The sequence below is a fragment of the Pseudocercospora fijiensis genome, assembly GCF_000340215.1.
Source record: "Pseudocercospora fijiensis CIRAD86 unplaced genomic scaffold MYCFIscaffold_1, whole genome shotgun sequence".
Classification (NCBI taxonomy): Eukaryota; Fungi; Ascomycota; class Dothideomycetes; order Mycosphaerellales; family Mycosphaerellaceae; genus Pseudocercospora; species Pseudocercospora fijiensis.
The window spans coordinates 1,347,031-1,372,623 of NW_006921532.1; the positions used below are offsets into that span (position 1 = coordinate 1,347,031).

Below are 25,593 nucleotides of genomic sequence, written 5' to 3' on the forward strand. Positions count from 1 at the left end.
CCATCCTACACACCCTGTGCTGACAAGCACAGAACGGCACAGCAACGGACACGATGAACGATGGCGCGCTGGAAGATACGACGTCGAAGCTTGCGGAGCTGCTCAAGAATCCCGACGACCTGGACAAGTTGCCATCACTGCGCAGCGAGTTTACGCGCAAGAAAGCAGCCATTGACGGCCAGCTCAAGCATGGTCTGAAGGAACAACTCGAGATCACGCAAAATGGCATGGCCAGTATCAACGACGGCCACAAGATTGTCGCCTTGATCAAAGACGAGATGATGAAGATAGACAAGCTTTGTGCGGAAGCCCAAGGCATGATCGAGGACTTCCCAGAGATCAATAGGATGAGCATAATGCAGCGCAACTTTGCGGCTGTGGAGAGTATTAAGGCCAATATCAATACTTTTGGAGATCAATTGACCGACCTGGAAGCTTTGCTGAAGGAGGACGATGAAGATCTCGAGGCTCAGCCCAACTTGTTAGCTGTGCATTCTGGCTTGAGCTCGTTGCGGGATGTGAGGGAGCAGGCGATGGAGCAAGTAAAGGGAAGTGCGGACGCAGAAACAGGCCAGGAGCTGATTGAGAATCTCCATCTCGAGTCTGGTGTCACACTGCGAGACTACTTTACCAAACTGGAAGATGTGATCGAATGGTTTGATGAGCATGTGGGTCAGGCTTGTATGAACCTGATTCAGCTCGTCCAGACTGGCAACAATGGACTGGTCGTGCGTCTTGGACTTGTGATCGAAGAAGAGGAGAAGAAAGATCGGCAAACCAAGGCCCTGCAAGACGCTCAGCGAGAATTCAAGGATGTTGCGCAGCGATTCAAGAGCATTAATGTTGGTCAACGAGAGCTGCGCGGCTACAAGAAGAAATTTCTAGAGGCGATCGCATACAACGCCCAGCTACAATTCGCACAAGTCAAAGAGTCATTTGATGGTGATCCGGAGAAGCTCGAGAAGTCAGTTAGGTGGTACTTCAACGATCTCAACACCGTCAAGCTTGGTATGCAGGACCTATTGCCAAAGAAGTGGAAAATCTTCAAGACCTACGTCGATATATATCACAAACAGATGCACGACTTCCTGGTTGAGCAACTGGATGACAAGGATATTACTCCGGTACATATGCTTGCCATCCTCAACTGGGTGGAGAAATATCACGGCAAGATGTCCAAGCTTGGCGTGAAACAAGCACAGCTTAAGCCGCATGTCCTTGATGAGCGCGAGAGTGAGATAGTCCGCGACTACCGCAATCTTATCACGAGAGCGGTCGAAGAATGGATGGATCGGATGGCAGCTACCGATAGAAAACAGTTCCTCTCCAGGGCAGAAGGCAGTCTCGATCAGGATTCCAACAATCAACTCCACACAAAGACACTCGGAGATATGTGGAGAATGTTGGGCGAACAGCTTTCGGTTGCCGAGGGCTCCCATCGTCCTGACGTGGTAGAAGGCGTTGTAGATGCAATGATGCGCGCTCTCAAAGGCAGACAACAAATGTGGGAAAGGCTCATCGACGACGAATATCGCAAACTCGAGAACACGGCAGATCCGGCCACACTAGAAGGTATCAGCAGCATGCAAGAATGGTTCGTCGCCATCGCCAACGACCAAATCGCCATCATCGACGACGACGCAGACAACGGCACAATCTCCTTCCTCTCCCGCTTCCGACAAGACTACGAACAACTCGTCACACCAGCTTACATCGTAACCTCAAACGCCGAAATCGAAACCCTCACCAACGGCTACGTCGATCTCGCAACACATTGCATGTCCCTCTTCGCAGCAGTCATCTTCGCCACAGACATCAAACCCGTCCTCGTCGAATTCTTCACAAATTCCTGGTACTCGAAAAAAACCATGGCATCCATCACCACCACTTTCGAAGACTACCTCAAAGACTTCACCGACATCCTCCACCCAGCCCTCCAAAACATCTTCATCGAAGAACTCTCCGACGCCTTACTAGTGCGCTACCTCGAATGCGTAAAAAACAAAGGCGTCAAATTCCGCCGCCAAGACCCTTTCACCGACAAAATCAAAGACGACGTCCTGACCGTCTTTAATTTTTTCGGACAGTTCGGTGATGCGTTTGATCTCATCAAGGATAAATGGAGGGCTGTGAACGCTTTTGGGAATTTGTTGGCTGCGGATAAAGGGCCGGGTGTGGTGGAAGCTTTTGTGAGTATGAAGCAGCAGTATTGGGATGTGCAAATTGGTTGGGTTGAGTCGGTTTTGAGGGCTCGGGATGATTTTGATCGGAGTATGTTGAGTAGTGTTAAGAGTGCGGCTGCCGGGTTGAATGTTGAGAGGGGGTTGGAGACGGTTATGAGTAAGGTTAAGTGAAAGGGATGGATGAGAAGTGTGATGTGATGATTGTTTGGGAGCGAGGTGTTCTGGGACGAAAGAGTGATACCCTTGATTTGACATGTAAAATATTCAATGCTGGAGGTAATGCCATAAGTGGCGAGAAGAAGGGAGGCGGAGAAGATTGGTCTTTGTAGAAAGTAGGCCTTTATGAGAGGTCAATCGTCTCCAATGGCATTACTACTGCTATACATTCTCAAAAGAATCGTTCGTTCAGAAGAGCGTGCTCGCTCAAAGGCTTTTCAGTCATATCACTCATCACATCACACACACAAACACAACGACCATGACCACAGCTCTTCATCAGATTCAAAGGGGGTATCCACCTTACACTCAAATCCTGCATAGCTTGCTCAAGTGCAGCACGAAATAGAAACCTTGCCATCCATCGTCCAGCACAAATTCCCACCAATTTTCATTCTTCACAGCCGAAGGCAAATTTACGCCGAATGACTCGCTCGCGAATGCTTATCCACACGCAATCTCTCCAAAATCCTCTTCACAGCCTCGCCTCTCCCCCGCCCTCCATCAACCTCATCCACCAGGCTCAAGGCCTTCTTCGTCAAACCCCTCAAGACTCGCCTCGAATACGAAAAGCTGCCGCAGCGTTCCATATACGCCACCGCATACTTTTTGACGTCGTCATCTTGCGTCTTTTGTTTGAGGATATTGATCAGAACCAGATTCGATGGGTCGGATCGGATGGCATGGATTACTGGGAAACTGAATTTGCCTTCGGTCAGATCTTCGCATAGGCCTTTGTTTTGTGTGTAGATTGTGTCGCTGAGGTTTTTGTAGTCGTCGAGGATTTGGAAGAGGAGGCCCATGGTGTTTACCAGTGGGATGTAATCCACGGGAGCGTGAGGTCTCGAGGTTGAGGAGGTGCTTGCTGGTGCAGCATTCTGCTTGGGAGATTCGGCGCACATTAATTTGATGGCTAATCGGAAAAGGCCTCCGGTTTTGTTGCCTACCATTTCCAGGTAGTCGTCTTCTGTCGGACATGTCAAGGTGTCCCGCCAGAAAAGGTCCATGCCTTGGCCTCGATGTAGGTTCAGAAGTTCCTCGGTATATATACGGAGGACTTCGGGGTTGTTCAATGTGAGCAGTTCTTTCAGCGCGCAGAAATAGACGTAATTGGCACTATTAATCGTTTGCGCCGTTCCAAAGATGATGTGTGCAACGGGTACGCCGCGCCGCAGTTGACTGCTGTCCTCAACATCATCGATCAATAGCGAAGCCGTGTGCAGCATAGCGACGACTCGCGTGATGACCTGGAGCGAGGCGGGCGGGACTTGCAGCCATTCGTTAAAAGCACTGATCATCTGTGAGCGGATGTCCTTGCCCGGGTGTGATTCCAGATAGACAAAAGGTCCCTTCAGAATATTCTCTTTCTCCGTGCTCCAGCTCGTGTTGTGGCCGTTGATCAGGTCTTGGCCGATGGGCGGCGAGTTCTTGAGGTCGGACATGGATGAAGGACTATGCGCAAGCCGGTGATGCTTGCCCTGTGCCATCCACTCACGCTCGTCAAATTCGGCCAAACGACCAAGACTGCGATTTTTCCTGAGCGACTTCTTGGTGCTGCCTGGACTAGGCGTGTGCTCGGAGTTGTGTGAGACGGCGTTGCTGCTCGAGGTGCGAGTGGGTATGGCCGCTGGGTTGATGGAGACGGAGGCGGGGGAGGCGTAGTCGGCGGCGGTGGTGGTATGAGTAGCGGCGCTTGGGGAAGATCTAGTTGTCGCCGTCGTCGTCGATGATGTCGCTGCGGAGTACATCTGCTCTACGACACGGCTGGCGCGGGCAGGGAGGGGGATGGCCAGGGCGAGGGCGCCGGATGTCGCGGAGGGTCTCTTCGGCGTCAGCGGTGGATACAGCGAGTATTTGGTGCGTGTGGGCTCGATCCGGTCTTCGACATTATTGTTGGTACTGCCGGCGAGTGTAGCGCTGCTGCTGGAGAAGCTCGAAGCTATGGTGGCCACGGGAGCAGCAATAGCCTTCTCGGTAGACACCTGCATCGTTCCTTGGTGCTTGCTCGCTTGCCTTGCGTGTGCCTGTGCGTGCCCTGGCAGCAAGGCAGCGAGTCAACGGGATCACACGCAGGTTGAGCAGTGAGCAATAATAATGGATAGCAACAACCTCAGAGACCACAGCGGCACATAATATCCAGACGGCTCACAGCTCTCCGCCAGGCACACGCCGTATATGCATCGTGCAGCCAAGGTCATGCCGACCATTTTCGCTGCTCGTGAGCATCAAGCTTCAATACACCTGCTGCAAAATGTTCATCCTTCACCATGCAATGCAGCCTGAGGTGATCAGAGCCAGAGGCGCCCACTGTTTGATGGGCGCCGCGGCCCAACGGGCTCTTGCTCTGGCTCTGCGCCAACCGTTGACATAGTTCGATCGCAACTACTACTACAGGGTGTCAACTGCATACAGCAAGCCGATCGGAGACCAGATCGCGGATCGTGCCTCTTCCCCTTTGGATGTTCGGAATCTTCGGTGGCTAGGTGAAAGTGAATTTGAATTCGGAACAGATCTTGCTATATCTATTATCTAGGCCGCGGAAAGGACGCGCTACAGTATAAAGCGGCTTCTGGTATGCAGGTGACACCCTATAGCGGACGTCGTGTCAGACTCGTTCCTGCGTAGGCGTGCATCGTGCATCGTCCATCGCACCTCAGAAATAATAATGGCCTGCCCGGCGTCCGCGGTGACGATTCTTCACACTTGCCTTGGCCGATGATGAGGGGTAGAAACACCGACAGGGAAGGGGGATTTGGTCTGAAAATTCTGAAGAATACATAAAGTATCGTTCAAGCCCTGCAGTGCTTGTGCTAATCGAGCGGAGCGACGGAGTAGCGCCTAAGAACAGCTTGCGGAAGAGGAAGAGGCCGGCATAGGGGTGTCGCATAGTGCTATTATCGTATAGTACTATTGTCGTATAACATTTTAGACCGGCATTCCGCTGCGACTAGCTTTCCGCTATCCTACCTAAGGCACGATCTTAGCAACTTGCTAAGATATAAATTAGGTATAGCGCTATTAAAATTCGCTTAACGCCGTACGGCTATTAGACGATAGTAGGAGAACTTAAATCTATAGACTATAGAGCGGAAGCAAGATAGAAGAAAGCGATAACGAGCTTAGATTTCGAAGTTTTTAAGATAAGTAATTATATTAGGCGACAATTCTTACTATTTATAGATATAGAAGTATAGTATATAGAACTAACTCGATTTGTTTTATCGTATTATAGATATAACGTTCTTACTAAGATCGTACCTTAGGTAGGATAGCGGAATACCGGTCGTAGCGGGATACTAGTCTAATATATTAGTAGAGATATTAGATATAATATTACAAGCTTCGTATATACGGTAATATTACGGTATATACGGCCGTTCTAAGGTCCCTCCTTATAAATACGGCGGTTATTATAGCCGGATATAGCGGATAACTATACCGGAGGGTAGATGCAATATAAGAGAGCCGCGCCTGAAACAAATTCGTACCGACTCGATACCGCCTTTCTACCGAACCTCGACCCTTGTTCAATTGATATATCACGCATTCTTCCTGCTCTCGGTGTCTAGATGTGCCCGGAAAAGCACAAGTTTCCCATTCCAAACGCCTTGCCATGCTGACTGAGATCTATGTCTATCATCAAGAACATTCATCTGCCGTACTGAGGGCCTTTCATGTTGCACTCCTCGTCACCAGCATACGCGTACTTCGAATACTTGCGAATCGCAGCGCGCTTGTAGTAGAAGACGTATGGGATCAGACAACATGCCAGCCCGCTAAAAGCCAGCAGCGTCGAGGCCCACTGGTCTCCAAGTCGGTGATACGTCTGAATGGTGAAAAGGACCACACCCGCACCGCAGAACGATCGCAAGAATGTCTTTGCGGCCAGAGCACTCGCTGCCTGGTGCTGATAACTGTCGACCAGGTAGTTGTTGGCACTGTTGTAAAGGAAGATGAAGCCGAATCCGACAAACCATCCTCCAAAGGCTGGGGCGAACCAGGTAAGCCGACGGCGCTGTTGAAAGTTGAAAGCTACGGCGAAACAGGTGATGGCTACGACCATTGTGCACCACCATTTTTGTGCTTGGGACCAGTTTTGGGCACAATCCGCATTGGAACCGCCCTCAGTCCGCATCGATATGACCACGCAATGAACAAAGATCTTTAAAAAGAGGTTCTTATTATTAACGGAGGGAAGAACGGGCGAAAGTCGGTTGATGGCCTGGGTTCAAGAAACGACGCTACAGAATAGACTGGCGGTGCGGTCCGGGTCTGTGCGGACAGTGCCGACAGTGCTACGAGGCAGAGGAAGGAGCAGTCGCAGGAAAGAGCGCGCCTCTACTCAGTGAGTGCGGAGTTTGCACCGAAGGCCGATGGTACACTTGTGCATTGGTTATGCTCGTACAAGTATACAGCAGCTAGTCAGTCTCCTTAAGTCAGCAATGGGGGGCGTATCGTGTGGGTAAATTCTTGCCTCGTCATCGTTAGTAATCGTAGATGGCACCACACGAGAATGGTTGACGTCTCGCGCTGTGTGGACTGCAGAGCCAACGCATCCGAGTGACTCGACTGAAACGTAGCTCACGTTTCAGATGGTGAAGAGTTCGATGCGGGTCATCGATGTTCTCTGATGTGGTGGTCAGCTGCAGGCACGGTGCGATTTGCATCGAGATCAGCAGGAGCAAGCACGAGCGAATGTCGTAAGAGAGGATAAGCAAGCTGATCACTTTGGTGGAAGCTCGGATGGCCGAGCTGAAGCTGCACCATTATTGCAGAGCTGTGAGTTCAGGCATCAACAACCAAGGTGGCTGGTCAGAGCATTTTCAGCAATGATGGCGATTCAGCGGCATTGCAGGGGTGTTCCTAGGGTAGGCTTGGTCAGGAGCTGGCTGTTGCTGATGAGCGCAAAACCTGCTGGCACTGGCACACAGAGATGGCGGGACTACTGGTGGGAAGGGCGAAGGCGGCGTGCGTCGTGCGTCGTGTCATGGCATGCAGCGCACGAGTCGTTTGACCACACGATGCCACGTCAGGAAGCGGCTCAGGCGAGCTCACAGCGCGCCGCCGACGACGCAAGACTGACAGGCCTGAGGCGACAGGCGAATGGCGATCGCCAAACCCCTGCTCATCACATGCACCGCTGCTCCGTGCTGCACCACACAGCTTCTTCACACCTATGGATCACCTCACCCTCCCCTCACCCGCCGCGCCCCTTCCCCCCGCTAGCCGAAGCCTCTGCACGGCCCTCCTCTGCCTCTCACTTTCCATATTTCCTAGTCGCCCGCACTCTGCCTCTGCACCAGCTTCTGCAACCTTACACCTTTGTTTCTGCCCAACCTTTCCACCACCTCTTCACACATACACCCACCGCGCACCTCAACCAGGCTCTTTCACACACTGTTGTGTTACGAACACGAACACCCCTCTTACTTGCAATTTGGATTGAGAAGGCACTTCCTGTTGCCTGCTTTGCACTGTCCAGCATGACATATCGCACCCGCGAGGACTACTTGGCCGCCAGGTATATTTCTTCATGTCATTTCTCTGCAACTGTCTTTCCGTCACTGTACTTGCATTCTTTGCAGCATTGTTAGTGTACAGTACTTTGCTTCCTTGCAACGGAGTGCCCCGCTCCCCCGGACATCCCGGCCATCCCACCGAGTCATCAGTCTATCCGGACAATGCCAAGGAGCAGTGAGCCTCTCACGGAAGAATCAGGATAGGAGCCTTCTCCTTCTCCACGATCTCGTGGCTGACGAAGCCTGCGATTGATATGTGATCAAAGGCTGTCTGCCGCATCGTAGTCTCTTGACGCGTCTGTTTCACCGGATTTGCCCTTGGCTTTGATTTATACCTTCCAGCACTGTGCCTACCACCGTGAGCCACGGGCAACCTGCTCCCGGATCTCCAGGATGTTCGCGCTACAGTCCTGGATGGAGTCTTCTTGCTCGGGCCAATCTATCTTGATGAACCAGTCGCTCTTTCCACCAGGACCGATGTCACTCCCTTTGATTGGCCACTCTCCCTGCGCCCGGCTGATTTTCTACTGATCCATGAGACTCGGCTGCTGATGGACCATAACATATCTCAGCCCTCCACACCGGCTGCTTGGACTGGTCTTTCTACTATTGCTTTGGTTTTTGTGCTAGATTAATTTCTTTTCCAATCTTTTGCAAAGTTGTCGAGGTCGCCAACTGACATCTTCGTGAATCAGTGAGGAGTTTGCTCCTTTCCATCAGCCTGGATCTGTTCTCTTTGCACAGCCCGCGGAAGTGGACCATTGGTGCCAGTCCATAACCTACCCGGATAGCGGATATCCTCTCACCCCTCCGGATACTGCCTCGGATTGCGCCCCGTCAGACTGCCCAGACATGAACGGCCCACCTTGGAGCCAGGCCCCTGTGCCGGAAGAATCTTGGGCCACTGCACACAACCCGGAACACAGCACGTTCGTGCAATCGTCCAACACATGGCAACCTACTCCGTTGACCACCCAGGAATTACAGACCTTGGACTCATCTTCCTGGTACAGCGTTTCCCAGGCACCTGTAGACACGGGCTTGTCGCCTGTTCTGAGTCATGAGAGCCAGAGCACGCACACCCTAAATTGTATCTCGGAGCCGGAGTTGCTTCCTCTGCCACCCGGCTTGGATTTGTCCTTCATTGGTGAACCTACCTGGGATCATGCCGGTTCTGTAGTATGTCCTGGCTCTACCGTCTCCCAGAATTTCGCTTCTAGTATGGTAACCTCACCCGAGGTCATGGCTCCATTGTTCCCGGTCTCTGCTGCGTCTCTTCATCCCAGCTGCGGCCAACAGCAGTCAACAGTGTACTATCCTGCACCTTATCCAAGGCGGACAACTTCTGACCCTGTTCTGTCCCCAAGGAGGCCAATTCTACCACGTGCCGAAGGACCTTCCTCTCCAGAGACTCACTCGCAGCCTCGTGCGGGGCTGGCACAAATTCCGGGTACTGGCTGTGCAGATGCTGCTTCGAGTGTAAGTAGTGTCGCTGGCCTGTCCACGGATGCTGCATTTCCACATGGCCTTGTGAACAATGTGCAGCAACAATCCCGGATGTCTCCTCTCGGTCATGGACACTTGACTCCACGTCCGGATTCGGCCTCTGCCAGGAGGGCTCCTCAGGCTTATTATCCGGAAACCACAAATGGAGAGATTAGCGGTCTTGTACGCTATGACCAGGCTGGCAACATGATGCCGTCGTCTGAGAGGTTAGATCGAGTGAGTCAATCTGAGCAAGAGCTGAACACTAACCGTGTGCGTAGCTACGCCTATGGTTTTGTTCACACCCAACAGATGCCCACCTCCATGCCAGGACCACGGGTGATGAAATCTGCCGAGGCCTTCAAATGTCCCATGCCTACTCAGTCTCCATGCTCTGCTGCCAGCATGACGAGCGAAAGTGAGGAAGGTCGCCACAGGAACGATCCATTGTACTCCCGAGGACCCGAATCGGATGGACTGTACCACTGCCCGTTTGAGAGCGACCCCAACTGTCAGCACAAGCCTACCAAGCTCAAGTGCAACTATGAGTATGATGATACACTCCCCAGATCTAACGCGTCGTGACACTGACCCTTCCTGTCCTGCAGTAAATTCATTGACTCCCACCTCAAGCCATTCCGATGTAAGATTGAAGCTTGCTCCAAACAGGAGTTCTCGTCAACGGCGTGCCTTCTGCGCCATGAAAGAGAGGCACATGGAATGCATGGACATGGTGATCGCCCTCATCTCTGTTACTATGGAGGATGTGAGCGTGGCATTCCCGGCAATGGCTTTCCTAGACGCTATAACCTCTTTGATCATATGAAGCGCGTCCATGACCACAAGGACGAACCAACCCAGGACCGAGGAAGTCCAGAAGGTCGCAAAACGTCTGGACGCAAGAGGAAGGCTTCTGGTTCCGTCAGCGAGGAGTCACCCGCTCAGCGTCCCAAAATCCAGCGGATTCCTACCCCGGTGTCGGAGCCTTCTCCCGTAATGGCCGTTCCACAGGCCACTTGCGTTGCCACGGATGCATCATACCCTGAGGACTATCGCGCCATTCAGAATAGGCAGCAACGTGCCGCCTACTCACAGTGGGCAAACCAACGGCAGCTCTTGGAGTTCAGTGTGACCTCCGTGAATGGCCCACAAGATGAGGTCAATCTCCAGCGGCTAAGCCAGAACGTGGAAGAGCTCCGCCGTCTTTCTCAGCAGGCAAGGCACGGCTGAATAAGTCGGGCGTGGCAGGACTCATTGTAGGTCATTGTCGGCAAATTTTGGACGTGCAAAAGCTTACCATTTCCAGATCAACGGAGTTCTGTTGTCGATTTCTCACTCAATCATGGCAAATGTCATGAATCAAAAGGTTCTGGATACCACTTAGCGATCTTGGTTCAAGGCCTTCACGACCCATGCGGACCTCTTTATGCCGGTCATCAGGGGCATTATGCCATTTGGATGTTCCCCAAGTCTTCAGCCCCCTCGGGATTTCTCAAGCGCCTCAAAGCGTCTTCCCAGCCGTGGACTGGACTGCCTTTGGCTCATCCCCCGAATATTTGGCCAAGTCTACGATGAAGTGCAGCCCAATGGCTTTGATCCGCGTGTCTAACCTTGGGAGGCGATGCTGTCCTCCCATTTGGACTACAAGCCATTTCAATAGCCATATGGAGCGCCATCCCCAGTAGTGAAGATGATTTGGTGGAGTCGCTGCGTGATCGATGCTAACCAAGCGTGTGCGTCGAGAGGATTGACCGGCAGCAAGCCGCCGGAAGAAGAGGACGAAGTAAAATTTTTGTAAATTTTCACACATGGTTGGGCGTTTTAATGAAGAAGAAAAAGATTTCGCTTCTACGACTCAGAATTACTCGGGTACATGATTCTAGGCTTGCTTGCTTGCCCTCGAGCAAGTGCGTGCTGTACTCCGCCTAAAGGCATTGTCACACCTTCGCCAGCGAACGGGGTCCGTCACTGTTAGATTTGGTCTGGTAAGCGCTATATATGTACGCATTTCTTGCTCACCAGAACATGTGCTGCATCGCCAATCAACGTCACACCTCGCTTGTGATTCCACTTGGGCTCCACAATGAGCACAGCAGTGAGCGTGTAGTGGGAAGAAATGAAAGCTGAAAGTGACTCGATCAAGTGAGGTTGTCTGTCTGCTGTGTGCCAAGACCTGTCAAGATGGATGTCATCATCCCGGCGGCGCAAAGAGAGTTTCCGATCGTCAAGGCTGCCGGTGCATGCTCGGGCATCGACTCCATCGAGCGACAATTTGCTGTAGCCTTGCTCGCACCTTGCACAAGTGCACCAAGCTCCAGGATGCGAGCTGCAGTATGTCAAATATTGGAATATTCACCGTAGCCGCGGCCAATTTGTGGCATGTGCCCGGCGCTGGCTCGGGATTCTTCGAAGCCGCCCAGCACCCCAAGCACCAGCATGTGACGCCAGCGCTGACCTGACCAGTCCATCGTCTCCTCAGCAGTAACGTGAGTCGTGAGAGGGCATCGTCGACTCGTATCTATGCGGCCGTAACCTATGCAAGTAGCGACGCGCCTGGTCTTCTGTTCTAGGACCACTCTCCGAGCACACTTATCAGTCGCCGCTGCCCGTCAACCACCCTTGGCAAAGCCCGTCTTCCCCTACTCGCCCATCGCAAAACCACTGCACATACAGCAGCAGTCCAGCTTTGCCAACATGGCTTCCGCCACCACCTTCTACGATTTCAAGCCCAAGGACAAGAAGGGCAACGAGTTCCCGCTGTCCGACTTGAAGGGCAAAGTCGTGCTTGTCGTCAACACTGCCTCCAAGTGCGGCTTTACACCCCAGTTTGAGGGTCTTGAGAAGCTTTACAAAGGTTCGCGAAACTCCATTACCACCCGCTCACGATCATGCTAACGCATCTCGCCTCAGAGCTTAAACCAAGCCACCCAGATTTCGAGATCATCGGATTTCCGTGCAACCAGTTCGGCAACCAAGACCCAGGCAGCGACGATGACATCCAGAGCTTCTGCCAGCTGAACTATGGCGTCACTTTCCCTGTGCTCGGCAAGACCGACGTCAATGGAGACAAGGCAGAGCCTGTATGGGAGTGGATGAAGTCGCGCAAGCCAGGCCTTATGGGTCTGAAGAGAATCAAGTGGAACTTCGAGAAGTTCCTCATCGGAAAAGACGGTGAGGTCAAGCAACGATGGGCGAGCACAACAGCACCAGAAAAGCTCAAGTCGGCCATCGAAGCAGAGTTGAAGAAAAGCACACCTACTGCTGCAGAGAAGCCAACACCGACATCTTGAGCGATGAATTCTATGCGTAACCAGATTGTCTGGAGAAGAATGATAATATGTTAGGGCGGCGTACAGAGATACCCTCAGCTGAAATCAACACCATATTTCGCAGCCATCTCCCCGACATCCAGCGCTACCAGAAACCTCGATACCGTGTTGTAGGCCGCAATCGTAGCTGTGATTTCCACCACTTCTCGCTCGCTGAACAGACCTTTTACCTTCTGGAAAGTCTGATCCTTGACGATGACCTCCAAAGTCATAGCATTGGTATACTCGAAGACTGCAAGGTGCTTTTCATCGAGCCCGTTTCCCTTCCAATCTCTGTCCTTGATCTTCTCGACCACATCGTCGCTCAGCACGTTCGCTTCCTTGAGGATGGGAGCGTGAGCGTCCCACTCATACCACGCTTGATTTAATGCTGCAACCCTGCAAATTGCAAGCTCTCTGATTGACGCAGGCAACGTCGTTTGGGTCCGAATTGCCTTGAGGAATGCATTCCAGCCATCCGCAACAGGTGGTGCGTGCAACAGCGCTTTGTCCAATGCGATCAATTTCCCGCCCCTTCTCGCTTTCACTCGTTCCACCACGGCTTGATCTTCTTCTGTCTCCATCTTTGGATCGTCATCGATGTAGGATAGACGCATGGTTGTGGTATAGTCGATCGAAATTCTTTGACTTGGGAGGAAGACTGGGCTGGGGCGAGACAGATTTCTCTAGTTGATAGGCAAGAACTGCGTTTGAGAGTTGATATTTAGAACCCCTCACCTCGGCCGTGATCGGCTTTCGGCCATTGCTGAGCGGAACCATTCCATTTCTCTCCTTGCCCAACAACAGCCATCATAACAGACGCTATCATCATGCGACTGCCATAGCCATGAAGGCAGTTCCCAATAAATGGCCCGAGGAAACGACAAGTCCAAAGCATCAAAGACTAAACTCATCGGCGGCAGCGGCATCACAGGTCCAGAGCAAGTGCAGTCTTCCGACAAAACTGGACTTCCCCTTGCCTTGCAACAAAAGTGCTTGGACGTTTTCCGCAACGCTCTGAAGCCACAGGAGCATTCCACTGCGATTGTGCAAGAAGTCAAGGGCCACCTCTACACACGCGATTTTGCCAAGGCATTCGGCACAGCAGAATATCTCAATGTCTACGCAGCAAGATGGAGTCCAAGTCGGGCGCTAGGCTACATGCAGATCCTATCTGATATCTCCAAAGATTTGTTTCTTGAACAGGACTCCCAAATCACGGACGAGGGCAAGGACTTCAGAATTTGCTGTGTCGGAGGCGGAGCTGGAGCGGAACTCGTGGCCATCGGTGGCTGGATCTCGCAGAAGGAAGATGCCTTACCCTTCCAAAGAGTCAATTCCACCTTCGTCGACATCGCAGCTTGGAACTCGGTTGTCTCAGACTTGTTCCGAGCGTCGACGATACCACCAGATCTTTCCAAGTATGCTTCCGCCGCAGCTAGAGAGGCCAACACCGCTTTAGTAGAGCAGGAGTCATACCAAATCGAATTCCAGCAACTAGATGCTCTTGCACTGGAAGATGAAAAGTCTCATGAGTTGTTCAGCAAGGCAGACATGGTCACGCTGATGTTCACTCTAAACGAACTTTACACAGCTTCCATCCCGAAGACTCAGAAACTCCTGGCTCGATTGACAGCAGAGCTACGCGCTGGAGCGTACCTACTCGTAGTGGATAGTCCTGGGAGTTACTCGGCCGTATCAGTCAATGGAGCAGAGAAGAAGTATCCCATGCAGTGGCTGCTGGACTACACGCTCGTAGGGACAGGATGGAAAGGAAAGGATGACGGACGTCCTCAATGGCAGAAGCTGGTATCGGATGATTCAAGGTGGTTCAGACTTCCGCAGGGTCTGCAGTATCCGATCGAATTGGAGAATATGCGGTATCAGATACATCTGTATAGAAGGCTAGACGATACTGGTTGATATCAAGCTTAGGTTTACTATTCACGCGAATATATATACGCTAAACTATATTCTATACCTACTCTTAAGAGGCTGAGACTACATAACTTCGGCTACTTATCTCCGCCTTCCGCTAGCTGGCGGTTCGCTTTGCCGCCGCAATTCATTTCTCGGATCGGATCTCCCCTTCTTCTCGTGACCATGCACTTCAGTACAACTATGCGCCTTCAATACATGTCAGATCTACACCTTGAAAATTGCGACTATAATTTCCAGATTGTCAGAAGCGCTCCATACTTGATACTTGGCGGAGACGTTGGTCGCCTTTCCGACACCCCAAAGTACGACAATTTCATATTCACCCAATGTGCTGATTTTGAGCGAGTGTTCCTTATTCTCGGGAATCACGAGTTCTACGGCTGCTCCTATGAGAAAGGTTTAGCGTTGGCCAGACGACTCTGTCTGGATGCGAAAGCTGGTGGAAAACTCACCCTCCTCAATCGCGAGAAATGGGCAATACCTGGAACAAACACAATCCTTCTCGGCTGCACATTATACTCTCATATCAGTCGCCAGTGCACACGACTAACGAGAGACTTCGCAAGAATCGAAGGCTGGTCTGTCGCTCAACACAACCACGAATATGCAAAAGATCTGCAGTGGCTTCGGAAATCTTTGAAAGATATTTCGACCACAGAGCCTTCGAAAAGAATTGTCGTTATCACCCATTTTCTCGCCAACTTTTCAGGGAACTTCGCATCCAAAGCACTTGCAGTGGAAAGCAAACTCTGCACCGTGGTATCACGTAGCTATGTCCGGATGTTGGAAGTCTAGTACGAGCCGGGGCCCGACATTATCTCAGGACGAGCGGAAGACCAACAGCGAGTGCTGGAGCAGCAATACAATTGAGACGATCGAAAAAGACGGCCTTCATAGACAAATTGCATATTGGATCTTCGGCCATACACACTGGAATGTCCATTTCTGCCGCTTCGGAGTTGTAATCACTAGCAACCAGAGGTGTCATGAGAGCAATCAATTGACATTGTGGCAAAGACTGATGATTCTCCGCCGATTCGATAACAGTGCCACTCTGGTAATCTAAGCACGACCTCCTGCACCTCGAGAGTTGCATTATAGACCGAAAAGCAAGCCATTCTGAACGCTGTTCATTTGTACCGGGAGCCTCTGGATGTCGGCATTTTTCCCCAAGTATTCAAACTTCCGGTTACTCCTATCGAGTTCCCAAACCCGCATTCGTCGTGGAAATGAGTTTTTTTTTGCTGGCCAGACGGTTACAGTAATTCATGCGTGTCACGGCGTGTGTTGAGGAGCGTCAGTGGCTTGAGTGAAACCCTTGAACGCTGCAGCCGACCTACTGTGGAGTCTGAACAGCTGAACAATCTTTCATTTGGCCCTCAGGTTTTCATAGACTTTGACTAGTGTGCCTTTGGAAACTGTAGCCACTCGAGACTGTCGAAAGTGCCAATGCCAAGACAGCCATGTGCGGTAGTGGGGTGAAAAGATGAAGCTAGAGACCCTGCCAACTCAAAGCTAAAGTGGGATGTGTAGTGAAACAATTTTCAAAGCAGGTACTGTTTGCATATATGCAATCAAGTTCCCGACAACACATATTCAAACTCCTCCACCTTCCTCGCGCCCGTTTGACGAACACCCTTCACAAACACCAACACCTGCCCTCCACCCACCGCTCCGCGACATACACGATGGCCGAGATCACTCACCCCACCATCAAGGATGGATGGTTCCGCGAGATCAGCGACATGTGGCCTGGCCAGGCCATGACGCTCAGAGTGAACCAGGTGGTGCACCACGAGAAGAGCAAGTATCAAGATGTTCTCATCTTTGAGAGCTCCGACTACGGCATGGTTCTCGTCCTCGATAACGTGATCCAATGCACTGAACGCGATGAGTACTCCTACCAAGAGATGATCACACACTTGGGCATGTTCTCCCACCCAAACCCAAAGAAGGTTCTCGTCATCGGCGGAGGTGACGGTGGAGTGTTGCGTGAGGTGGTAAAGCATGAGAGTGTAGAAGAGGCGGTCCTATGCGACATTGACGAGGCAGTCATTCGTCTTAGCAAGAAATACCTGCCTGGCATGAGTGTTGGCTTCCAGCATCCAAAGGTCAAGGTTCACGTCGGCGACGGTTTCAAGTTCCTCGCAGACTACAAGGACAGCTTTGATGTAATCATCACGGACAGCTCTGACCCAGAGGGCCCCGCCGAGGCTCTGTTCCAGAAGCCATACTTTGAGCTTCTGCACGACGCCTTGCGTGAGGGCGGTGTCATCACCACCCAAGGTTGTAAGCCCTTTCCCAACCATCCAGTGCGCGGTGGTATGTCCATTGACTTGCTAACATCACATAGCCGAGAACCCATGGCTTCACATGAGTATGATTGTTGACCTCAAGAAGTCTTGCAAGCAGGTCTTCCCGGTAGCCGAGTATGGCTGGACCACAATCCCCACCTATCCTAGTGGCCAGATTGGATTCATGGTCTGCACCAAGGATGGCAAGCGCGATGTCAAGAAGCCATTGAGATCTGTCAGTGAGGCAGAAGAAGACAAGCTCTTCAAATACTACAGCAGCAAGGTTCACGAGGCTGCTTTCATACTTCCAAAGTTCGCGGAGAAGGCTCTGCGGTGAGGCATGTGCAGATCGAGGAGGTCAAGATCGGAATGCATTGGTTTCGGCATGATTTGAGATATACCATACAAGGCGTTCACGGAAGGTGCATCGGAGGGGCACGCTTCGTGATCAGAAAAAGACGTGCTACGACTATGAGCATGAAATGTATTAAAGGAGTCCACTGGGCTTTACAGTGAATATTATGCTGAGCTTCATACCGAAGCCTACACTAGTACAGCAATGAGATTAACACAACTTCATAGCTCACGTGTAAGGAGCTCAGCCTCGGGCAGCCTGAACTCCAACTCATCATACTCGTAACGCACACTCAACGCCACAGATCGACAAAGAGCAGCGACCACGAGGTTGTTCGGCAAGTTGCGATGATGTGGCTATGATAGCAAACGCCATGGAATTCCGCCACAACAATGCAAGGCGTGCCACACTTCCGAATGACAAGGCTCGAAACAGAAATGTAGTGGCGCTTGACGCAAGTTATGATTCGGCCTTGTTCCGGAAGGGCCAGGATCACCCGACATCCGTCATGCGTCGTCAGACGGTCAAGCCTCAAGGATGTGTTGCAGGTTTACCGCTGCCCAGAGCTTTTGACTGTTTGCCCAGAGCCTTGTACCTGTTTGCCCAGCCTCTCTGGCTTCGTCATGAAGCGCCAGCTTTTCGATGGTGGCGATGCCGGGGACGGTGGCTGCGTAGCTTCACGATGTTTGGCGGTCGTAAATGGATTAGATTATGGCGAGATAGAGAAAGCAAGCGTAGTCGCGAACGAACGAGCCCATGCAATTTTCGGAATCTATCGAACCTAGTGCATGTTGCCTTGGCAGCGGATGGCCGGTGCATACAGCATGACGTAGAATCAGCAAAGCTCGGGCTCGGACTACGGGCTTGGACTATGCGTGTGATGTATGTGCTCACCAACGTACCTTATTAAGAGACGTCGCATTCTCTGCCTGCCTCGCTTGTCCAACCGCAAACCAAACGCCCACTCCACACTCAACCTCCGACAACAACCCAAGCCTCGCAACCACCACAGACACATCTCCCCAGCTAAACACCACAACAACCACCCATCATGCCTTTCACCGGAAGGTAAGCAAGCTATCTACACCCGATGCTGATGCAGCAGCGTTGCAACTGCCTCCTCCCTTCATGCGGAAGCGCGCGGGTGACGGTATACACCCAAGAAATCCTGCTAACGCCCACACCAGCGACATCATCAAGATCATCTTCGCCATCCTGCTCCCACCGCTCGGTGTCTTCCTCGAGCGTGGCTGCGGCGCTGACCTCCTCATCAACATCCTCCTGACCATTCTGGGTTACATTCCAGGCATCATCCACGCTCTGTACGTTTGCACCCATAATCATCAGTGTTCGCTTCGTCCCATACTAACCGTTTATGCTACCAGGTACATCATCCTCAAGTACTAGGCCACCCGCGAAGCGAGACATGAGCGATACGAGCAACGATAATACTCTGCGATACCCATTTCAGCTTTCCCACTTCCCTGCGCGACGCGAAAGACCCATGGTGGCGGTACGATGCGAGGCATGGGCGGAATTCGATGCATACCGTTTGAGGCGTGGAATATGTTTTTGAGCGACGCGTTTTGACTTGTATGCCGATAGCAGTAGGACAATTGAACTTTGTACCATTAGCCCGCCCGCCCGCCCGATTTTCACCCCTGTTTCCCGACGACTTCTCCTCATATCCCCAAGGCTGTGTCCACGCTCGCTTCGACGATTGGGTCGTTCTCTGCAATAGCACCTAGTTCCCATAGGGCTGCTCTCAGTTTTGCTTCGACCACCAAGAGAGAGAGGGAGAGCACCGAATCAATCTAATCCTCCCTCAAAAAACAGCGTACGAAGACATGATCAAAATCGTTCATCATTTACGACTATCCTCAAACACGATCTATCAGGGTATCAATCTCTCCACGCTAATAAAATCTCACAAGTTCACAACCCCTCAAAAACTAAAAAGCCCCGACCTCCTCTTCCCAAACGGATAAACGACAATGGCGCTCAAAAACAACCCCACCGTAATCCCAATCGCAACCTGTATAACACTATACCCCACACTAAACGCAATACTATTCAACGCCTCATTATTATTGTAATTATCAGACACGATCGTGCTAGTATTAAGCACCTGCGTGCCCCCGGAACTCGTATTCCCCGTAATCTGATTCGCAGACGCAATCCCCGAAACCAAAGATCCATTCACCGCAAGACCGCTCGGGACTTGGACGAAAATGGCCGGGAGCATGGCTGCTGCTGCGAGAGAGTATCCGACGCGACGGGCGGCGGGTTGGAAGAGGGATTCGTTGTCGTTATCCGCGGAGAGATTTCCTTCTTCGAGTTCCTTCGAAGATGATTGTCGCCGAGTTTCGAGTCCGAAGATCCGGGTTCCGAACGCTTTCCAGATGGGACGGAGGGTGAGTTCCCAGATATCGAGAGCTTGATTCTCGACTCGTGCCCCAATGCGAGAGTATAAATTCGCCATGACGCCGATCGCGAGGGCGCCGAGGGTATTCGAGACTTGGGTGTTGCCCGCGAAACGTTGCGAGGAGAAGTAGTTTACGATGTATCCTGCGAACGCTATGATCATCATTATTGGGGCTTGTTTCCATTTTGCTTGGTTGATGATTATGAGGCACATGGTGAAGCCTGGGACGAAGAAGAAGAACCAGTAGTCCGGGAGGGGGGTGGAACATGAGGTTTTTGAGGTTGCGTTGCTGTCGATCATGCCGTAGATTGCTGTGCCGACTGTGATTCCGAAGCCGAGGAATAGGGAGTAGATGATGGCGTAGACCATTCGAACGCTTCCGGCGACGATGGACCGGGATTGGAGTTCGAGGGAGGCGCAGAGGACGGTGTAGCCGGGGAGGATTAGGGCGATGGAGGATTGGGCTAAGGCTGAGAAGCAGAATAGTTCGCCGTTCCGAATGCTGCCGAAGGCTCGGGCTAGGAAGGAAGTTATGACGGCGGCGGAGATTTCGAAGACGTTGGAGTATAGATCCGATTGGGGGGCGATGTAGAGTTGTAAGATTCCTAGGATGCAGCCGAGAATGAAGGCGATGGGTAGATCGATTAGTCGGGCTTGGAAGGCGAAGGGTCCGACGCATACGGCTGCTAGACCGTACACTGGGATCCGGACGAGGCGGCTGAATTTGTCTTTTTGGGTCATCACGTCTTTGAGTCTTCGCGTGGCCTCTTCGACACCGACCTTGTCGTGCACGACTTCCTTGTACACTTCGTGGACGTCTCGCAGCTTTCCCAGATCCAGACCTTGAGCTACCTTGACGAGCTTGACTTCTGATGTGTGCGTATCTTGGTCCTCGAAAGACATGATCATGGCGCCGGGGATGTAGAGGAATTGAGCATCGATCTCTAAAACTCGAGCGCTCATACGCATGTATTCTTCCAGTCGGTGAGTTGGTGCTAGAGAAGGAGTCAGCAAAGGTGATTCTCATAATGCAGGGAGGGAGAGAAGCGTGGTTGTTGGTTACCTCCATACTGCATCAAGCCTCTACACAGCTTCATCAAATACTTCTGCCTCGCAATCGTCTCGGCAATATGATTGGTAATTCGAAATTCTTCTTCGGCATGCAGCTTGCCAAAGCGATTGAAAAGAGGACCACTGATCCCGCGCTTCCCAATGCCCGGTCGCTTCTTGGACGCCTGTTCCTGCTGTTCTCGCAGCCTTCTCGACACCTCCTCACCCAGATTCGACACTGCTGGAGCGCCTATACTTGCCGACGAACCGATGAGATGAGCGAGTGACGTGGTGGAATGTCGCTTTTGCTTGTTGTGTGAGTACCAGTGCCGGCGAGGTGTATTGGTGCCACTCTCGGGAGGAGAGCTGTGAGGCGACGACATCGCGGACCAGCTTCCACGATCGCCACTCCGAGATCTGTGATGCGAGGACGACCTGCCATGGCCACCGTCTTCGTTGTATAATTTGAGAAGAGCACCTAAAATGCCTCCTCGATAGTGCTGGGGTCGTGGTTGATAATCTTGGATGAAGTCTTGTTCTTCGGTCGGAGTGACGGCGCCGGATCGGACTCCTGTTTCATGGTGTCAGAATTTATCGGTTGGGAAAGTAAAGAGAGTAGCGAGACATCGTTGAGATAGCCAGAGATATCAGATTACGATGCCGTGGGGGTGTCATAAAGATATCGAGTCATGCTTTCCGATGCAATGGCAAAGGCAACATCGATAACAGTGAACTTACCTGATCCAGGGTCCACATCGAACGATTTGACGTGAAACGCACGTCGAGCGTCGGTATGTCTTCTGACGAGCTTGTACGCCTCCTCATGATGCTGTTTGGGTTGACTTTCGAGGGTGGCATGTTCCTCGTCATCAGAATCTGGTGGATGGCTCAAATCTGTCAGGAGGATATCGCCTGCTTTGATACTTGGGATCCGAGATCTTTCAGGAGATGCGTGTCTTGAGACGATCTCCTCATGCTCCAGTCGCTTGCCTCTCTCAAGAGCTTCGCGTGCGCGAGCCTGCCGATGAGCTCTTTTGCCATCATCATCTCGTCCAACGAGCTCCTCATCAGACACATGGGACACACGTCTGTCGCCACGTCGGATCGCAGGGCGTGGACGAGGGACGCTAAGACTCTCCGCTAAGGACCCTCGAATAGCATCGGTCTGCTGTTGTGACAGCTCCGGGAGATGAGATCTGTCTGCAAAGCCAAGCAGTTGGTCGCCACTACTATTCCGAGTGTGGGTTCGAGAAGGGGTGTTGCTTCCGCTCTCAGCAGGCGAGCCACCGAAGTAAGGACTGTTCGATCCGGGCGATGAGAAGCCTTCTGCTACGCGATCGCCAGCTTCCGCCTCACCGGTAAAGCCAACCTTCTTTTTCCCCTTCGTCTGAGCTGCATTGCTCGGTGTTGCGCCCTCAGCACTGGTCACAACGCCACTCGATAATGGCGAGTATCTTCCTGGATCAGACATCAATGGCGCATCGCCGAAAGGATTGTTCAACTCCTCAACTGGAGTACTCATGATTGCTAGTACCAGTAATGTGCAGTGATGTCAATCTTGGATAAACAAAGGTAGGCGGAGTGGTATGATCCGGATGCGGTGGCGTGCAAGTCGAGGGATGACATGCACTCCTCGTGCTTAAACAAAGGAATGAGATCGCATGGAAAACCAGTCAGGGTGCAGGGAGGATGAGATGTCGACTGTACGGCAAACAGACAAGATATGAACGACGAGGGTCCTCGTGTGTAGTTGTTTAAACTTGTAGTTGAAGTTATCCGATTCGGAATAGAATGCAGTTCGCTGAGCTGGAGTTGACAAGGATGCCCTTAAACGTCCGATCGAAGTCGTGCGTGCGAATCGAGCCGCGAAATGCCGGCCAGAATGGAAGATGAAAAGATAAGAAACGTTGAGCAAGGAGTAGTTAGTTGTGCAAGAGCGTCGTATCTTACTCACCGAATCATAGTAGGAGAGAAAGAGCAATCGTACGTATCAGCGACCCACTCTCTCCTTAGAATAGTCGATGAATGAGCAACTCGCGATCAGAAGTCAGAACTTGGCGAGAAACAATTGCCGCAGCTAACAACAACAAGCAAGCTACAGCATCTCTACCTCACACTTCTAGACGCCGAGTTACTACCACTAAGTCACTGAGTTCTTGAGAAGCAAGGATTTGGAAGGACAAACCCGCTTTCACTCCTAGCCAGACCAGAGAATCGAGAACAGAAGTCTATTCGGAGGCCGAAGTAGGGGCGTCGGCATGTCCAAGGAACACCGCCAGATAGCGCAGTACAGTCAGACTGGGTGGGCATTGTTTTGTGGGTCGGATACGTGCTTCGTATGATAGGCGTAAGAATTTAGAAGAGGACGAAAGTTCTCAACGAGAGTGAATTTGTGTCGTGTCGTGTCGAGGATCGCCGCATGGGTGCGTTGAGTAGAACTACCGTTCAACGCGCGCAAAATAGAAACTTGACATGTGAAGATTCCAACAAACACTAATTCTCTACCAACAACCTCTTGTTTGCCTGATGACTCTATCATATGTGCGGCCGTGTCGAATGTCGTTAGCTATTTCACAGTCGCTCGTGAGCAATATGCAGCTCTCTCAAGCCCACCTCAAATCCGATGCACCAATGCCTCCAGACTCCGAATTGCCATAGCCGCTGTCTTTAGCACTCACAGTTTCACCATCGTCATCAAAATCTATATCAAATTCCGGTTCCTTGCGTACGTCGTGTTTGACGCTCTCATCAGTTTCGACAAACTCCGCTCCGTCGCCCTCGGCACCACCTGCCCAGCCTTTCTGCTCCGCGGCGCGAGTGTTCCAGCGTAATGTGCGAGATATGCTGTCAAACCACTCCAGAGGTTGGCCCATAACGGTGGGGAAGGGGTATTGCGAAGCCCGGACAACCACCTCGTCGCCACGACCAAGCTCTACACGACCCTTGCCATCAAATGATACAAATGCTCCACCTCTGCCAGTGGAAGGTATCGCCACCTTCAATGCCATGTCGTCGTTCAGCAGCATTGGTCGAAAGGATAGTGTGTGGGGACATATGGGGGTTAGTAATATAGCCGGGATGTCTGGATGAACCAGGCTTCCTCCGGCGCTCAGCGAGTATGCCGTGCTTCCTGTAGGCGTACTCAGAATGATACCGTCTGCGCTGATCCGAGTGAGCAGACTATCGTTTGCGTAGAGATCCAAGCTGGAGATGTAAGAGCTTGGACCTCGGTCAATAACCAATTCGTTCAAGACTTCGTGCGTCTCGCCTTCAATCTTGGTGCTCTGACTTTCACTGCTGCCGTAGTTGCTCGTTGCTGTTGATAGACTAGTTGTCGATGCGGCCGATGACGCCACTACCGATGAAGCAGCTGATCGGTATACGGTGCATGTGAAGCGCATTCGCAGGTTGACTCTCATGCCTTGTTCGCCCATGACACGATTCAGCTGCTCCTTGTACATCTCGAAATTGAAGTTCGTCAGGAAACCCAGCGAGCCCAGTGAGAATGACAGCACCGGTGGCACGATGCGTTGAAATAGCCAAGAAGTGTATAGGACGGTGCCGTCTCCTCCAAGAGTGATGACCAAGTCAAATAACTCTGGACGTTCCAAGCACAAGGCAGGTGTCCATAAGCGCAGCATGTCCGCAAACCGCTCGTCTTGCGCGAACAACGAGTCCATGTCGAATCGTTTCGATTTCCTCAGTTTAGAATCTACCCAAACATTGACACCGACATCCTTCCCGTATCGCGGAGTGGCGAGCAGAAATTCTGCCAGTTCTCTCGTGAGAGTGACGAGTGTATTGTCCCGCGCTTTCGTAACAATCATGACGTTTCGTACCGCACGTTTGAGAGGTCGTCTCTGAAGCTGTCTAGAGACCTCCCTCACGCTCGCAGCAGTCTGCATGAGTCTGCTATGCGACAGTTGATCGTCGCCTTTGATTTCCTCCAGCACCTTTTCTATATTCACGGCATCTCCAAATCTTTTGTGGAAAAAGCAAGGGCTGGTCAGAGCAGCTAGCCTTGCGATGGACGGTACATCCGAACTCATGCTGAATCTCGCCCTGGTTGCCGAAAGATCTTCCTGTTCTCGCGGCGTTCGCGACCGCTTCTCCTCGAGAATCTCTTCGGCAACAGTGTAGGCTACCATGACCTGGGGTGCAGGCATAGGGACTCGGGCGGCGCCTGTGGAAAATCGTCGCGGTGTGCTGTCGAGCATGGGCATTCCATTTGGGCGATCGAATGAATCTCGTCGCAAAGGCGTCCTCGCGAGTGCCTCGCCCATTGCAGTACGCGGCGTGATTTGGCCGCCATTGTGAGGCGAGCTAGTCTGCGATTTTCGATCTTCCATGGCGGCTTCGCGAGATGTTGGAATTACAGCATGTGCGCCGCAGAGAAGAACACGTGGATTCGTAGAGTGGTAGATGATATGCGATGCGGTCTATGTTCGGCGTTCAACGGAGATGGATGGCTACCGCTGAAAGATGGTGATAAGATGGAGGACGGTCGCACTGGTCTTAGTCGAGGCCATCGTGATGGACGAGATGGTGGCCAGATAACGTTATGCGGGATTGTTGTCGAGATTTGGACATCTGTCTGACCGGCTGGACGCCCATCCTTCCTTCAGTCGTTGTGACCGGCTCTGGGGCCGGCGCCGGCAGGCTTTGTTCGGTGGGTAATCGATGATGGTGTGGAGCGGCTCCAAACCACGCATCATGCCCGGCCCGGCAGCCGTCGATAACACATATATATACTATATATAGTTCTAATCCTTCCACCTTTCTATGAGCCACAACAGTGTACAGAAGAGAAGTACATT

The 25,593-nt window shown here is 51.9% G+C and overlaps 13 protein-coding genes across 13 annotated transcripts; 8 read left to right on the plus strand and 5 right to left on the minus strand.

The window, feature by feature from the left end:
* The first annotated feature begins 19 nt into the window (after positions 1-19).
* On the plus strand, positions 20-2,608 carry MYCFIDRAFT_147993 (uncharacterized protein). Its single transcript, XM_007922620.1, has one exon. It carries the CDS (start codon positions 54-56, stop codon positions 2,352-2,354), a length of 2,301 nt encoding a protein of 766 aa, XP_007920811.1. The 5' UTR covers positions 20-53; the 3' UTR covers positions 2,355-2,608.
* Positions 2,609-2,653: 45 nt separating this feature from the next.
* MYCFIDRAFT_54584 (uncharacterized protein) lies at positions 2,654-4,478 on the minus strand. Its single transcript, XM_007921900.1, has one exon. The coding sequence runs from the start codon at positions 4,385-4,387 to the stop codon at positions 2,816-2,818; it is 1,572 nt and encodes a 523-aa protein (XP_007920091.1). The 5' UTR covers positions 4,388-4,478; the 3' UTR covers positions 2,654-2,815.
* Positions 4,479-5,657: 1,179 nt separating this feature from the next.
* Positions 5,658-6,462, minus strand: MYCFIDRAFT_75186 (uncharacterized protein; the record flags this gene model as incomplete). Its single annotated transcript, XM_007922155.1, has 2 exons — positions 5,658-5,700; positions 6,062-6,462. Coding segments are annotated over 2 exons (444 nt in total), but the record flags the coding sequence as incomplete, so codon positions are not given.
* A 2,308-nt stretch (positions 6,463-8,770) lies between these two features.
* Positions 8,771-11,236, plus strand: MYCFIDRAFT_212839 (uncharacterized protein; the record flags this gene model as incomplete). Its single annotated transcript, XM_007922621.1, has 5 exons — positions 8,771-9,097; positions 9,228-9,397; positions 9,685-9,951; positions 10,012-10,659; positions 10,710-11,236. The coding sequence occupies 4 exons, from the start codon at positions 8,771-8,773 to the stop codon at positions 10,631-10,633; spliced, it is 1,386 nt and encodes a 461-aa protein (XP_007920812.1). The 3' UTR covers positions 10,634-10,659; positions 10,710-11,236.
* Positions 11,237-12,032: 796 nt separating this feature from the next.
* On the plus strand, positions 12,033-12,799 carry MYCFIDRAFT_47782 (uncharacterized protein). Its single transcript, XM_007921806.1, has 2 exons — positions 12,033-12,257; positions 12,314-12,799. Exons 1-2 carry the CDS (start codon positions 12,098-12,100, stop codon positions 12,691-12,693), a joined length of 540 nt encoding a protein of 179 aa, XP_007919997.1. The 5' UTR covers positions 12,033-12,097; the 3' UTR covers positions 12,694-12,799.
* On the minus strand, positions 12,768-13,328 carry MYCFIDRAFT_127164 (uncharacterized protein; the record flags this gene model as incomplete). Its single annotated transcript, XM_007922622.1, has 1 exon — positions 12,768-13,328. One exon carries the CDS (start codon positions 13,326-13,328, stop codon positions 12,768-12,770), a length of 561 nt encoding a protein of 186 aa, XP_007920813.1.
* A 250-nt stretch (positions 13,329-13,578) lies between these two features.
* MYCFIDRAFT_148002 (uncharacterized protein) lies at positions 13,579-14,683 on the plus strand (the record flags this gene model as incomplete). Its single annotated transcript, XM_007922623.1, has 1 exon — positions 13,579-14,683. The coding sequence occupies one exon, from the start codon at positions 13,579-13,581 to the stop codon at positions 14,632-14,634; it is 1,056 nt and encodes a 351-aa protein (XP_007920814.1). The 3' UTR covers positions 14,635-14,683.
* Positions 14,684-14,844: 161 nt separating this feature from the next.
* Positions 14,845-15,878, plus strand: MYCFIDRAFT_209482 (uncharacterized protein; the record flags this gene model as incomplete). Its single annotated transcript, XM_007922624.1, has 1 exon — positions 14,845-15,878. The coding sequence occupies one exon, from the start codon at positions 14,848-14,850 to the stop codon at positions 15,445-15,447; it is 600 nt and encodes a 199-aa protein (XP_007920815.1). The 3' UTR covers positions 15,448-15,878.
* A 354-nt stretch (positions 15,879-16,232) lies between these two features.
* MYCFIDRAFT_71189 (uncharacterized protein) lies at positions 16,233-17,493 on the plus strand. Its single transcript, XM_007922118.1, has 2 exons — positions 16,233-16,941; positions 17,006-17,493. The coding sequence occupies exons 1-2, from the start codon at positions 16,341-16,343 to the stop codon at positions 17,281-17,283; spliced, it is 879 nt and encodes a 292-aa protein (XP_007920309.1). The 5' UTR covers positions 16,233-16,340; the 3' UTR covers positions 17,284-17,493.
* A 764-nt stretch (positions 17,494-18,257) lies between these two features.
* MYCFIDRAFT_180921 (uncharacterized protein) lies at positions 18,258-18,965 on the plus strand. The gene is made up of 3 exons (XM_007922625.1): positions 18,258-18,369; positions 18,489-18,623; positions 18,687-18,965. Exons 1-3 carry the CDS (start codon positions 18,353-18,355, stop codon positions 18,706-18,708), a joined length of 174 nt encoding a protein of 57 aa, XP_007920816.1. The 5' UTR covers positions 18,258-18,352; the 3' UTR covers positions 18,709-18,965.
* A 185-nt stretch (positions 18,966-19,150) lies between these two features.
* On the minus strand, positions 19,151-22,471 carry MYCFIDRAFT_201087 (uncharacterized protein). The gene is made up of 3 exons (XM_007922626.1): positions 21,515-22,471; positions 20,790-21,347; positions 19,151-20,721 (listed from the first exon to the last, which is right to left on the minus strand). Exons 1-3 carry the CDS (start codon positions 22,296-22,298, stop codon positions 19,247-19,249), a joined length of 2,817 nt encoding a protein of 938 aa, XP_007920817.1. The 5' UTR covers positions 22,299-22,471; the 3' UTR covers positions 19,151-19,246.
* Positions 22,472-23,379: 908 nt separating this feature from the next.
* Positions 23,380-25,348, minus strand: MYCFIDRAFT_212844 (uncharacterized protein; the record flags this gene model as incomplete). Its single annotated transcript, XM_007922627.1, has 1 exon — positions 23,380-25,348. Exon 1 carries the CDS (start codon positions 25,123-25,125, stop codon positions 23,380-23,382), a length of 1,746 nt encoding a protein of 581 aa, XP_007920818.1. The 5' UTR covers positions 25,126-25,348.
* MYCFIDRAFT_205641 (uncharacterized protein) lies at positions 24,582-25,515 on the plus strand (the record flags this gene model as incomplete). Its single annotated transcript, XM_007922628.1, has 3 exons — positions 24,582-25,321; positions 25,357-25,445; positions 25,471-25,515. The coding sequence occupies exons 1-3, from the start codon at positions 25,156-25,158 to the stop codon at positions 25,513-25,515; spliced, it is 300 nt and encodes a 99-aa protein (XP_007920819.1). The 5' UTR covers positions 24,582-25,155.
* Positions 25,516-25,593: the final 78 nt, after the last annotated feature.